Source organism: Mixophyes fleayi, chromosome 4, assembly GCF_038048845.1.
Source record: "Mixophyes fleayi isolate aMixFle1 chromosome 4, aMixFle1.hap1, whole genome shotgun sequence".
Classification (NCBI taxonomy): Eukaryota; Metazoa; Chordata; class Amphibia; order Anura; family Limnodynastidae; genus Mixophyes; species Mixophyes fleayi.
In genome coordinates this window covers 82,633,989-82,647,754 of record NC_134405.1, presented here as the reverse complement: position 1 = coordinate 82,647,754, position 13,766 = coordinate 82,633,989, and the positions used below count along the sequence as shown (strand labels likewise).

The following is a 13,766-nucleotide window of genomic DNA, read 5'->3' as shown; positions in this document are numbered from 1 at the left end:
CTGTGGGCAGAGATTGTAGTATAATCTTAGTTGACCTGGAAAGTGGAAACTAGTTTAGGGAAAAAAGTGGGGATAGTTCACACTATCTGCATAAATGTTTAGAAAAGGTTCTTAACACCAAAAGGCATGTAGTTCTCCAACTCAATGAGCAAATATGAGCAAATATAATTGCTACAAGAAACACTACCAAGACATTTGAGGTAGAACTCAAATGTTCAAAAGGATCAGTCATTAGGGCTTCCAAAACAATACTGAGATCCCAAGGAGCAAGCTTTTTGTGGCAGAGAATGTATTCTCTTTACTGCTTGAAAACCCCGGAAAATAAGTTTGGACACCAATATGTTAAGAATACAGATTCCTGAATTTTCAGGACAGAGAAAGCAAGCCACTTGTCAAAACAGTCCATAAGAAAATACCAAATAACTGGAACTTTACTCTTTCCCAGATTCTATAATCAATATAAATGATTTGTAGATTGACGCAGAACTTCATTTACCTTATCAGAGACACCATTGCATCTCAAAAGACAGTTGAACTCCACTCCATCTGGATTTGAGTTAAGAACTGGACTCTGGTGTACAAAATCTGGTCGACATGTTTAAGGTCAACATTTCTCCAGGAGCACTCAAAGTCACTGGCAACACGGCCATAACTGAAGAATCACTGACTTCCACTATTACTTTCTTGATTTTCCGTAGGGTGTGTGCAATGCAATGGAAAGGAGGGAACACATACATCTACTCCCACTGCCCTGATGTCCCTGTGATGGGAGTATGATCAACCATCTTGATGTTCTGAGTTTTTGCCTTAGATCCATCACAGATAGACCAAATTTCTGGATTAACAACTGGAAAACTTCTAAGGTCCATTCTCCCGAATGGATTTGACATATGCTGAGTTAATCCGCTATGGTATTGTTCTTGCCTGCTACATAAAGTACAGCAAGTGACTATAGATTGTTTTCTGCTCATGACATGATTGATGTACCTTCTGTCATCATTGTCTTGCGCCTGGTGCCTCCTTGTTGGTTTATAAAAGCAACTACTGTTCTGATATCTTGGAAAATATCTTGAGGCTTGCCATAGGAAAAACTGAAAATGCTGAATTGCATTCCAAACTGCCCTTCTCTCCAGAACGTTAGCATGCAGAGGTTTTTAGCACTGTAGCCATGTTCCTCATGTGAACTTTACAAGTAAATGGGTGCTCACCACAACATCTGGAGCTGGAATCTGTGAGAATAATCCATTCTTGTTCTGAAAGAAACATTCCTTGATTTCTTAACCTTCGATCTTGCCACCAGATAAAACTATGGATCATGTCACCGGACTTACAAATTCGCCAGTGTCTCTGAATTTGTATCCAACTGAGTAGATCCCACATAAGATTCCACTATTGTGGAAAGTAAATGTTCCCTTCCTATGGCATGGAGAATGGAACTTACAGATTTCAGGTGGACAAACAGTCTTTACAGATTGAGAATAGGTCTGAAAGTACTCTATGAATGCTCTGCCAGAAACAGCTTTCAATTGAAATCTGTGCCTCTTTGGATTAAAGGAACAGGAGAGATGACTTCTGCTTTTAACAAAGTTTGTAATGCCTACAACTCCACAGAAATTCAGAAAAGTAAAGTGAACACTTTGTGCAAATTGATATTGAGAAACCACACCATTGTGCTTGTAACTCTCCCACTATGCAAGCAGTCTCAAGGAGACATTCTACAGAGGTTCAATAAGATCAGATAAGATCAGCATTTAGAGCTAAAATGAGGTACTATGCGCCACAAAAGGTCTTAATGATGAATGAATTCTCTTTGCCTAGAAGAATCTCAATCATACCTGGTGAGGTTAACTTTGTGTTCAAGAATATGCTCAGAGAGCCGACACCTGTACCTTAAGGGTGGATGCTGCAAGGCCTTTGCCAAATCCATCCTGGAGGAATTCCAGGATCCGTGGAATTGTTGCTGCTACTGGATTGCGCTTAGCACCATACCAGGAGACAAACTGCTTCTAAATCCTGTAATAAAGATCTAAATAATTCAAATTTCTTGCCTGAAATAAGGTAGTGATCATCTCTTCTGACACTCATTTTGTTCGGAGCTGGTTCTGCTAAATATCCACATCAAAGCCAGCTTCGGTGGATCTGGGTGCCGACTTGGACACTGACAAAATATATCTGGATGAAGAGGTAGTGGCCACGTCTTGTCTAAGCATTTCCCAAGCCACTGGAAACCTTGGACACAGAGGCCAGAAAGAAAAATTTGCTATCACCGCCTTTTTACTTTCAGACCTTTCTTGGCATGTGTGTTGTCAGTGCAAACCAAGGGAAGACCTTTTCCATTTGGAATGCCCACGGAATGATCCGAGCATCTGTCCCTTCTCCTTTTGAATCCCTGAAGGAACTTGTCCTAGTGTAGAAACCACTAATACCCTGCAAACCACAGGTGTATTACTGTATGCACTCATTCCGAAAACTATAGTTCCCCAGAGTGCCTCTGGGAAGCTAAATGCAAAATGTGTCGGCCATTTTGGTGGACAAACGGCAAACTACAGCCCAAGAATGTACTAGAGGGCTTCAAGGAGATTCTTGGGGAAAAAAAGGGAGGAAGGAAAAATGGACTGCTAGAGACTAATGGATGTTTTAGTGTGAAGTGTGCTATGAAGGCTGCCTGTGATAATGGAGGATCTTCCCACAGGGCCACTGAATGCTATTGCTTTGTCCTGAGGGATTTTTGCAGCTAAAGTTCTAGACTTAAAAGCCAGCCCAGTGGAAACAACTCTAGAGTACAGGAAAAGACCTAGTTTGTCACTGCCCATGCAATGTCAGCAGGACTCATGCACACAGATAAGTTTATGGTTATTTTGCTTAGCTATGATCAAGTTGTTTAAGCGAGACATCAAACTGTTATTAAAGCCTCTGACCAGGACTGTAATATTACTATTAAGAGGTGTTATAGCACTGTCTGAAGGAAAAGTTTATTCTAACAAAATCTGTGTTTAAACTTATTTGCAAGTTAGAGAGCAATTATTTATCACAAGAGTTTATCTATATTGCATCAGAAGTTTGATTCTATTGTGGAATTGCCTAAAAAGGTTGCTGAAGAGAATTGCAAGTTGTTTAACTGTACAGTTGCTGGGAGATATCTGCTTAGTCCATTAGACGGATTGCTAAGTGGACAATTCTTTACACTGGAAATAGTTTATTGAGCAAAATTGCTGTTTACATTGAGCTTGGGTGTCGCAGATGCATCAAGTTGATTACAGATTTCATCTTGTACAAATAAGCTTCATGTGTCAGCTGAAACTTCGCTTAAACATGTGGATTACAATTTACCCCTTTGGGTTCTATCATTAAGTGACCAAAGCCTACTGTCATTTTTCCTAAATCATCTAACCTGAACAAACTGGATTAATCATTATTGCATCTCTACTGATTTTTGTGTGATAAGTATAATTGCACTAAAAGTCTATTGTGATTCATTTCTCTAGATAATCTGCAACAGCATTTACTGAACTGGTCTAATTAACTCATTAACAACCGGTTGTCTCCTAAAGTATTTATCCAGTGAAATCATTTCACTAAAGCACAGTGCCTAAACTTTAAAATGAGATATTTATTCAGTGACCTATGTTTTGTAGTGATTTATGTTTGCATATTGCTGATATTGTGGAAACAAGAATGATAAAATGTAAATTATTTTGTAACATGTTTGAATGAAACTGTATATTGATGGTATTGTGGTTGCTTCCATACAGTACCTTATCTGCCACTGTGGTGAAAACCCTATGCCTCAAGCAAAAGAGAAACTCATGTGTTTATGCAGTTTTAGCCCTGTGTTCCTTGTTTTACTTCAATACTAGTGGGGACACCCTTGCCTCTACTATACCACCGAGTCTGTAGAATCCTTCATTACACTACCTGAGGTGCCAACCATCCACCCCGTTATACACTGTCCAGGGTGAATATGCTTGCGACTGAATTAATCTGCTACTTCATTCTGTTCTCCTGCAATATCTAATGAGGAGTGCCCACAGATTCTTTACTGCCAATGAGATGATCTTTGCCCCTTCAATCAAGGCTTGACCTTTGGTGCCCCCTTGCCGATTTCTGATGGCTACCACTGTACTGTGAGAAAATTGAGATATTTTCCTTTCACATGGAAATGAGTGTTAAACCGCTTTGCATACTGCACTCTTTTCAAAAGATGTTTACATGAAGAGATTTCTCGATTAGAGACCACTTGCCTTGCATTACTCGTCCTTGAAGGTGAGCTCACCAACCTGTAATACTGGCATCTGTTAGAATAATCCATTCTGATTCCAGCAGTAACATTACTTTTGTCCTTCAATTTAGACATACGAGAGACTGTCTGATGGTTCTTGACAAGGCAATGACCTGCTTCAGAGAGACCCCCTTGTGGCATTTCCTTAATAGCTCCAAGTGGATAGCTCGGGTATGCCATTTTACCAATGGGATTATTCCTATGGTGGATAAGAACATCCCCATCTATGTGAAACGTCCATCTATACTATTGCAAATGTGTTATTTAGTGATGCTATGAAACGGATTAGCTTAATTTGTTGACCAACTACACCGGCAGTCTAAGAGTGGTGTAGGAGGAATGAGAAGACATGAACTGTCTTAATTAGATCCTCACGCGTTTCTGATTCGTGCAGGAGTATGAGGTATACTGCAACAATATTCAGTTAACCATTTAAGGATCAGTGCTGGAAGAGAGCAGTGTAATTATTACTTTACATGTTCATTATTTGCAACTCAAGTATAGTATTGGAGTGCAGACATCTAGATAAAGAGATTTTGTGACAGATGATCTGGCGCCAAACTTATTCTGCTACACTGCACCACCACACTACAACACCTATGTCCACATGTGTAATAGACATTGCTGTAAAACAAACATGTGTGGAGACACTCTGGTCACTTGTCCACAAATAAGATCTAGCCAGGCCAGAGAAGAGTGCGAATGAGGTGGTGACAGGGGGTTACACCGGATTCAATTCAGTGACAGAATGTGGGTAGATTCTGAATAGAGATTGTCCTATGTTTTTTTGAAAGGCAAGGCAATGCTGTTGTCTCTGCTACATCATAATAGTATAGGTTTAGTTACACCTTATATGAAGGTCAATTCTTTAATACATCTCACTGCACGCAACACAAAAGCAGTAGATCAGCATTCAATTGGGTATTGTAGCCCGTCCTATTTCATTGCCTGTGAATGTCTAACTAGACAGACAGTTTAAGTAGCTATGAAATTAAACAATCTGGAAAAACCTCTACAAGCTTGATAGAAGATGAAAGGGAATAGTTCTATCTGTCCTGCAAGATAAAACTGGATTCTGTTTACTCAAATACTAAAAATTCATACAACTAAAACTAAAAGCTAGATTCTGCACATTCCTACAATTGTAGTAGATTAAGGCCTTAATTTTAGCATAAAACCAGTATTTATACATTGACTAGAGCAGTACTTTTCTTAAATGCAAAAATTAGACGTTGCCATATCATGCTGACATTTGTAGTTCTACAATAGGTTGCGAACCACAGGTTGCCTAAGCTTGCTTTATACGGTAGTTATCGGATGTTTTGTACTTGCATCACCTGGACCAAGTCACAAAAGCAAACATTCAGGAAAACACCCAGCCAACAGCTATGGGGCTTTAAAGCAGTTGTCACTGAGTGCAGATCTAAGTACATAATAATCCTAAGAACATGTAGTTAGAGGAATCACTGCGGTGACAATTTTGCTTCATGTGCACTTACTCTTGCCCCTGGACTTCAACTGCGCACCGTAAATCTGCATAAAAATAAGCCAACTTAAATGTAGGAGTGTGAGAAAGCGTAAAAATGTCAATCTGTACAAAATAGAAGTGCCATTACAAATCTACAGAGACTGTGCTTAGCCCAAAAATAACTGCAGAGAATTCTGCAAACACTTCCAAACTCACACTTTCATCTCTGAGAAATACTTTAACCACTATACTGCCAGGGAAAAAAAAAAGCTGACTGAGCAGCAAGTGCATCTTGTGTTTCCTATCACCAGTTCCTATCAAAGTTATAATATAGTCCCCTTGCATATACAGTGTCAAATATGCATGTGCTCATTTGTATTGTCACAAAAGGTGACAGTCAGGAAGAACTAAATTATGAAATATACACACCCAGATATAAATGGTTTTAACAGCTAAACTCATTGCATACAAGTGCCTCTCGGGGTAGCGGTAGGTAGGATAAATCTGCATCAAGGCATTGAATGTAAATATGTGCAGACATGTGTTGTCACCTACAGCGCACGTATCCACATTCATTCTCTATGTACCCTAGCCTGGGAGTCTCACATGACCATGGTTTTAAAATCAGCATGCCAAGATAGGGGCTATAAGCCTGCAATAATGACCGCTTCAAAAGCACAATGCTGCGATTACAAAGTGTGGTCATTCCAGGGCATTTATACATTTCCATGGGAGATGGAATACATCAAAGTCATTCTCCATAATTCATATCCAAGACGGTCTCTAGGCATGTACAGAGTAACTAGATACATCATTTCTATATCTTTGTGACAATTTGAGTAAGGTCTCAAATGATTACCAAGTCATTCATATTTGGTATGCACTTGTCTGTAAATTTATGTTTTGTTCGCTGAAGGTAAAATTATGTTCCTATAAGGCGCTATAGAAAGAAATTTCATTTCTAAAAACTTTGAGACTTAAGTGTATTCAACAAAATACAAAACAGTCACCTTTAGTTAACTGGATGCAAAAATTGAGGCACTGAAAAAAAAGTAACTCCAGACCAACTAATAAAATACTTCACAAACCAGTATTAAGGGAAGGTGCATTTCTGATTAAACAAAAACTGTAGTAAAGGAAGACCTTAGAATGATCAATTTACGCAAGTAGCACAAGAAAGGAGCTTCAGAAATTGCTATATCGGACATTAGATATCAGACTTATCAGTATTTATCATAATATTAGTGACATTAGACATGTATTTTGGTAAAATGTCTACCAGGATAGGTAAACATTACAATGCTCTCTTTTTAATACCAGCTTAGAATATAGGAAAAAACTACTGTTGTAGCAAGAATGACATTTTAAAGGCGGCCATTGATCAGGGAATTAAGGAATTAATGAACAAGTTCACCTTTGTGTACAGAATAGAGCTGGCAGTAATTATTAATGGCATAATCAGGGTAAGGGAGCACTGCAAATTAGACTATACTGAGAATATACAACTATTCTATAAAAAAAAATAATATACACACATATATATATATACACACACATATATATATATATATATATATATATATATATATATATATATATATATATATATATATATATATATATATATATATATGTATATATATAAATAAATAAAATATCTGGTTGTCCAGAAGAAAGCACTTACATTTGGATCCATCTGTAGGAAGTTGTGTCTTCCACGGATGCTATACGTGGATCGTTTAATAGTCTTGCTGTGATAGAAGTGGTAATAATTCTCTAGATTTCCAATCTGCAAAAATAAAGAAATCGAAAATAAAACAAACAAAACAAAGATAAACAAGTTTGCACACTAACATTTTCGCTATATTTATCTGTGGGCAGTGCAAAAGATTATACTTTTACAAAGGGATTAATCGTTCCTAAATCTACATTAGCTCCTGATGTCGATGAAACCAGGCCAGTGAAGCACCATTAAGCAACGCTTCACGTGGAAACCAAATTTTAAATGTAGCTGTGCCACCATACACTAGGCTAATGTGATCTACAACACAAATTAAAGCCTGTATATGTATTACCTGACAGAGTCAGGCAGGAAGTTATGCTATTGGCTAAGCATGCTGGGAAATTCTTCTCTGTTCTGCATTCTAGTTATGTATGTTATGCTGAGTAAACACGTTATGTTTCACTCCTGAGAGTTGTCACTCCAGTCTTTACACCCACATCTACATGGTGTCATCAAGTTGGTAGACATGGCTCAAGGTCTCCGCTGCATTAATCCTCTCATATTTGATGAAAACATTGCTGACAACTGGCTCCAGTTCATAAAGAAATGGTAAGTATACTACATTGCTTGGCTTTTTGAGAAGTCAAAAAAGGTACAAGCATATACTTTACTAAATCTGGCTGGCGCAGAGGCAGCAGATAAAGCGAACATATTTGTCTATGAGGAAAGGACGGATCATGGGGACCCCAAAGTGCTTCTAAAAATTTTTTTGAGGAGATATGTTCACCCCGTAAAGAATGTAATAATGGATAGACATATTTAATACCACAAACCAAAAGCATGGTGAAAACGTGCAATAATATGTGTCAACATTAAAGCTAATCAGAGACAGAATTGTTGGTGGTATTCATAATGATACTGTACGCACAGTTAAGAGAAAAGAATTGTACTTTAGAAACTGCCATTCACATCTACATGCTTAATGAATAGTCCATACTTGGCCACTCTCCCAAAATGTCCCAAATTCCAGATTGGTCTCCTGGACTCAGGGGCAGATCTAGAAAACCACTGTACCCGGGACGATTTAGGGGGGGATTTAGGCCCCGCCCCTTTCTAACAGTTTAGGCTGCCGACGGCTGCACAGTATGTGCAGGTCCGTCCAGCCGTGACAGGCAGGGACAATGTTTTAAACACAATCAGAGCAGCCGGGCAGAACACTGTCCCTGCCTGTCACGGCTGGACGGTCCTACACATACTGTGCAGCCATCGTGCCAAGTGTCTGCTGGGGTGGCGATCGCCCCGATCTTTTAATTGTCTTTTTATTATTATTACACACTTTCCTGGAACAACTTACCTCACACTGAGTGCCCACAAGTTGTGGATGAATATGTTCTGTCTGTGCAATTATCCTCCAACTGAATGGATGAGCTACAGTGTGAAACCTTGGAGAAGGATCTGTGCAAATGGCTGACTCAAATCATATTACAAGGGTGGTCCCAGTTATCTAGGGGGATCTCAAGATTTGCGCTCCTCCTTTTCCATGTGAGATGAGTTTACTCTGTCTGATGTAGTCATCCTGAAAAGTCAACGATTCATAATTCCCCACACACTGCAGAAGTACTATGCAAAGCAGCTCCACCAGGGGCACCCGGGCCTTGAAGACACCAAATACTATATTGGTCCACCTTGTTTAGTGACTTTGACAGCATTGCAGGGGGACACATGTGGAGACTCTTTCAAAGAGCATCGACCAAAGGAACCTCTGTACCTTCACAAGATTCCCAGGTTGCACTGGTCTGTCATGGCTGCAGACATCTTTGAATGGAGAGGAAAGGAACATCTAGCTTTAGTGGACTCTTATTCAAGGTTATTTGAGATAAACTACCTACCCAATCTCACCAGTGCTACTGTTATTGCCAAACTGAAGACTTTGCTACACATGGCATCCCACAACAACTCATGGACAATGCCATGCAATTCATGTTGAGAGTTCAAAGAGATTGCAAATACTTGTGACTTTCAACACTATCAGTAGCCCCCACTATCCTCATCTAATGGACTAGCAAAAAGAACTGTCCGACCAGCCAAACATCTGCTGGATAAATGCACACATGATAACACCATTATATCTGCAGCATTACTTAACCTAAGAAATACACCACAGGATGGTTTACCATCACTTGCCCAGTAGTTGTCATGCAGCACCAGAACGCTCATCCCTGTTATTAAGCAACAATTGCAACAGCATGTAAAAACACAAGTACAAACGATATTCAATTAAAAGCGGCTGTCCAACCAAAGTTATGAGAGCAGCACATAGTCTTCCACATCTTCCAGGTCATACTGTATAAATGCAAACGCCTGCCACCATCCTCTGAGAATCTGTCCATCCCAACAGTTATGTGGTACAAGCTGAGAGTACCACCTATAGCAGTCACCACCTGCTGAGTGGGCCTAAGGTAGTCCTCCAGCAACCAATGCAACTATGGTTGACCCAGAACTCATTCACACTTCACGGGAGTCCAGATCTGATGGGCCCATGACCATACCTTCAGACTCTAGAATATCACTTGACATGCCTGAATGCTCAGGTGGGCTTTTGGGAAAATCAACCAGATACACTTCCTATCGTCCCAAGGTCTGGTCGGGTGTCCAAGCCTAAACCAAAATTCCAGGACTACGTAACTTAGTGCAATTCTTCCATGGCCTGTCCTCCCATTAGCTTGCTGCCCCATCCTACCCATCTGCCACTTTAGGCCTAAACCATTATCTGTATCTTGAAGGGATGGATGTAAATGTATGACCTGGCAGGAAGTGAGATCATTGGCTAGATATGCTGGGACGTTCCTGTTGAATGCATTCTAGTTATGTAGGTCATGTTAAGTAAACCCGTTATTTTCACTCATGAGTTGTCACTCCAATCTCTACACCCCCATCTACAAAACCCCATATCAAGTGGTAAATAATTTGAATACTTTTAATGGTAAACGTTTGTGGAATTCTTCCTAAGACTTTCCATCTAATGACGGTGGCACTAGTAACAGGTGACAGCCCATTTAAGACGGTCATCAATGAACCATCTAAATTAGTATGTCCTAAGTGTGGCAAATGTTAAGATAAGTCCTGTCATTATCCATTAGCATGGCCACTAAATAGTGAAAGTTTGCTTTAAGGAAACAGCTAATTGTGCCAAAGGACAGATATCCTCTTCGAAAAACACAGTACAGCAAGCATTAGGACGACAACCAATTAATTAGTACGAATTGCTGGAAAATATTCCAGACAAAAAAACATTTTACATTTCTTTTTGGCAGGAGGAGTCTTTAAAACCAGTTCTTAGACACGGTTGTCTGATTCAGCATCTATATCTAATTAGTGTGATCGTGGCTGTTACAACCGAGAGAGAATGTTAACCTAAGAATTACTTCAGCATACTTTGAGACTACAAATTCCACACCTCTAGGTAATACAAATGTCGTACCACTGTTAATTGCTGCCTTTATCATTTTTGAGGACAAGAAAATACTGAGCTTTGCCAAAAAAAAAACAAAAAAAACAAAAAACACACACAATGGTGGTATGTTTTTATAACAGTGAACACAGAAGCAAATAATTCACTTGTGTAAATACAAATTGTTTTGTGGTTATAACATGATCAGGAGTTAAAATATGGAATTGTGTGTACTTTAACACCATTTGTGTAAGCAAATCATGGGTTAATTTAACTTTGCTGACATATCACCGGTCTATTTGTCCTATCCATTCACCCTGTGATCTGTCCTTAAGGGGTTTGTTACACTTAGAGACTGAACATCTCTACCCACCGCCTGCAAGACTTTATAGCACCTCAAAAATGGCGTAAACAGTTTCCAAAAATATTGGCACCTTTGCAGGTTTTACTAATTACGTGCAATCTCACAACAAAATGTTCAAATATAGTTTAGTATCCACTTATGTATTCATTGGGTTGCTGTGGAATAAAAAAAAAAAAATCAAAAGACAGAAATATGTACCAAGTCAAAGCTTATGCCACACAGAAAACCTTAAATGGGTCGGACAAAATTATTGCCACCTATCAGAAGGTAGACATAATTAGATTTCAAGCAGGTGATTCTCCTTCACTTTCGAACTAAACTCACCAGTAGGGAGTATCAGGTGCGTGCAATACAAATATTACTTATCAAACAAGCTTGAGCAGACAAAATTACTTATTCTCCTGTTTTATCTCACTGTATACTTGCAGTGAACATGGACAAATGAAAGCCAAAGAATTGTCTGAGGAGGTCAGACAGAAGATTTAATCAACCATGGGCATATCAAGACTACAAATCCATCTCCAGAGACCTTGATGATCCAGTTTTCCGTGTACATAATGTTATTAGGAAGTTTAAGCCTCATGGCACTGTAGCCAACCTCCCCTGATGTGGCTGCAAGATAACTTGGTCAAAGAGGTCAGCGCAGGTTTGTTCGAATGGTGGACAAAGCACCTCAACTGCAAACAGATTCAAGCTGACTTTCAGACACAAAGTACGACCGTTTTAAATCATTTGTAGCTATCTCAGTAAAAGTGTGTGTGTGTGGGGGGGGGGGTTATACAGTAGGAAGCCCAGGAGGATCCCACTGTTGTCACTCCCAAATGGAGTTGACAACACACCAGGAAAAAAAAAACAACTCATCTGTGAGAATGTCCGTTTTACTCAAAAACTAATCTGGTTTCATATCATCGCTAGGTTTACAGAACGCAAAATAGAGGTTTCTAAAAAGAACCCCCGTCCCTACAGATAAGAATGGAGGAGGTTCAGTTATGTGTCTGTACAATCGCTGCACTTATAGAGGTAACACTGCTATATAACACCCTCCCGTCCCATTCAAAAAATCTGTATTATATATTTCGATATTTGAGTTTTTTAATAAATTATATTGGCCCGCCTAAAGTTTTTCTTTTTTATTTGGCCTGCTCCTGAAAAAGTTTGCCCATCACTGGTCTAGGGTGTCAATATCATTTATTTTCCCTTTTGTATTTAAAAGAATATACAGTATTGAATTCATAATGGAGAAAAAACTTCTGTAATATACAAGGCCCTCGCCAAGTCCACTGCGCCCTACATCTCCACCCTCCTCTCTATTCATGCTCCATCCCGCCCTCTCCGTTCTGCCTCTGACCGTCGCCTCTCTTCCCCCCCTTATAACCTCCTTCCACGCGCGTATCCAAGACTTCGCCCGCGCTGCACCCCTTCACTGGAACAAGCTCCCTCCCTCCATCAGAACTTCCCCTAATCTGTCCAGTTTCAAACGGGCCCTAAAAACCCACCTTTTTCTTAAAGCATTTCTGTCTCCCACTTAACTTCCTACCTTATCTTCTGCCTCTGTCCCCCTACTCTCCCTCTCTCCCCTGCGTCTCTCTGTCTGTCCACCCCTCCACTTAGATTGTACGCTCCTCTGAGCAGGGCCATCTCTCCTCCTGTTTCCACCACTTCTAACTCTGCTCTCCAGCTACTTAGCCCTCCTCCTCGCGGGTCGTCCACTCTCGCTCCCTCCTCCCCACTGGGGGTTTCCCTGCCTTCCGCGCCCTCCTTCTTGGGCCCCGTCGTTTGCGAATCCTCCCTCCCCCTTCCCCGCCCTCTCTAGCTGTGCATTGAGCTTACTGAGTTGCTGTGCTTACTGTACTGTGCTGTCTCCCATTGTATTGTAATTTGTTTGTCTCTGTACGGCGCTGCGGACGCCTTGTGGCGCCTTATAAATAAAAATTAATAATAATATTAACAGATAAAAAGTGGAGACCAAATACTGTTAATTTCATCTATGTTTAGAAGAAAGGGCAAGGGTATCAATATTTTTGCATACGTCTATAGTAACAAAGTATCTTCCTATATTTTGGACCTGATAAGGTAATATTTCATGTGCCAAATGTGCAAGAAGTTATGTCCTGTTGATTGAATGCATTATTTCTATGATTTGGTGGATAGTTGTAGGATTTTTAAATAGAAAGGAGCTCTGAATACATAGAGCTAAAAAAAAATGTAAATAGACACAAACCTTTTCCAGGGAGTTCACATAGAGAGCGGATGAGGGAAATAGGTGTGTTAAAATCCATGAAACAATTTTTATCCACAGTTCACTTTCTGCGGATTTTGCTATGGAAGGTTAGTTCCATATTTTAGCTTACCCCAGGTTTATGTATTTCTCATTTTTATTTTAACAAATTCTTTTGCTTAACTGTATATTACTGTGTCACTTTACTACATCATTTTATACCATTTTTCATTATATTAAACTCCATTTAATAATGTTCTGTC

General features: G+C 39.7%; 1 protein-coding gene across 3 annotated transcripts in view; it reads right to left on the bottom strand.

Moving 5' to 3' along the window:
• Window positions 1–13,766, bottom strand: part of PCSK6 (proprotein convertase subtilisin/kexin type 6) — a 149,360-nt gene that overhangs the window by 99,365 nt on the left and 36,229 nt on the right. For all 3 annotated transcript variants that reach the window (XR_012691231.1, XM_075207657.1, XM_075207658.1), the window contains exon 2: window positions 7,432–7,536. Coding sequence is in view for 2 of the 3 variants with exons in the window: in XM_075207657.1 (XP_075063758.1) it covers window positions 7,432–7,536 (105 nt within the window). In the remaining variant the exon portion in view is untranslated. The remainder of the gene's footprint in view (window positions 1–7,431; window positions 7,537–13,766) is intronic.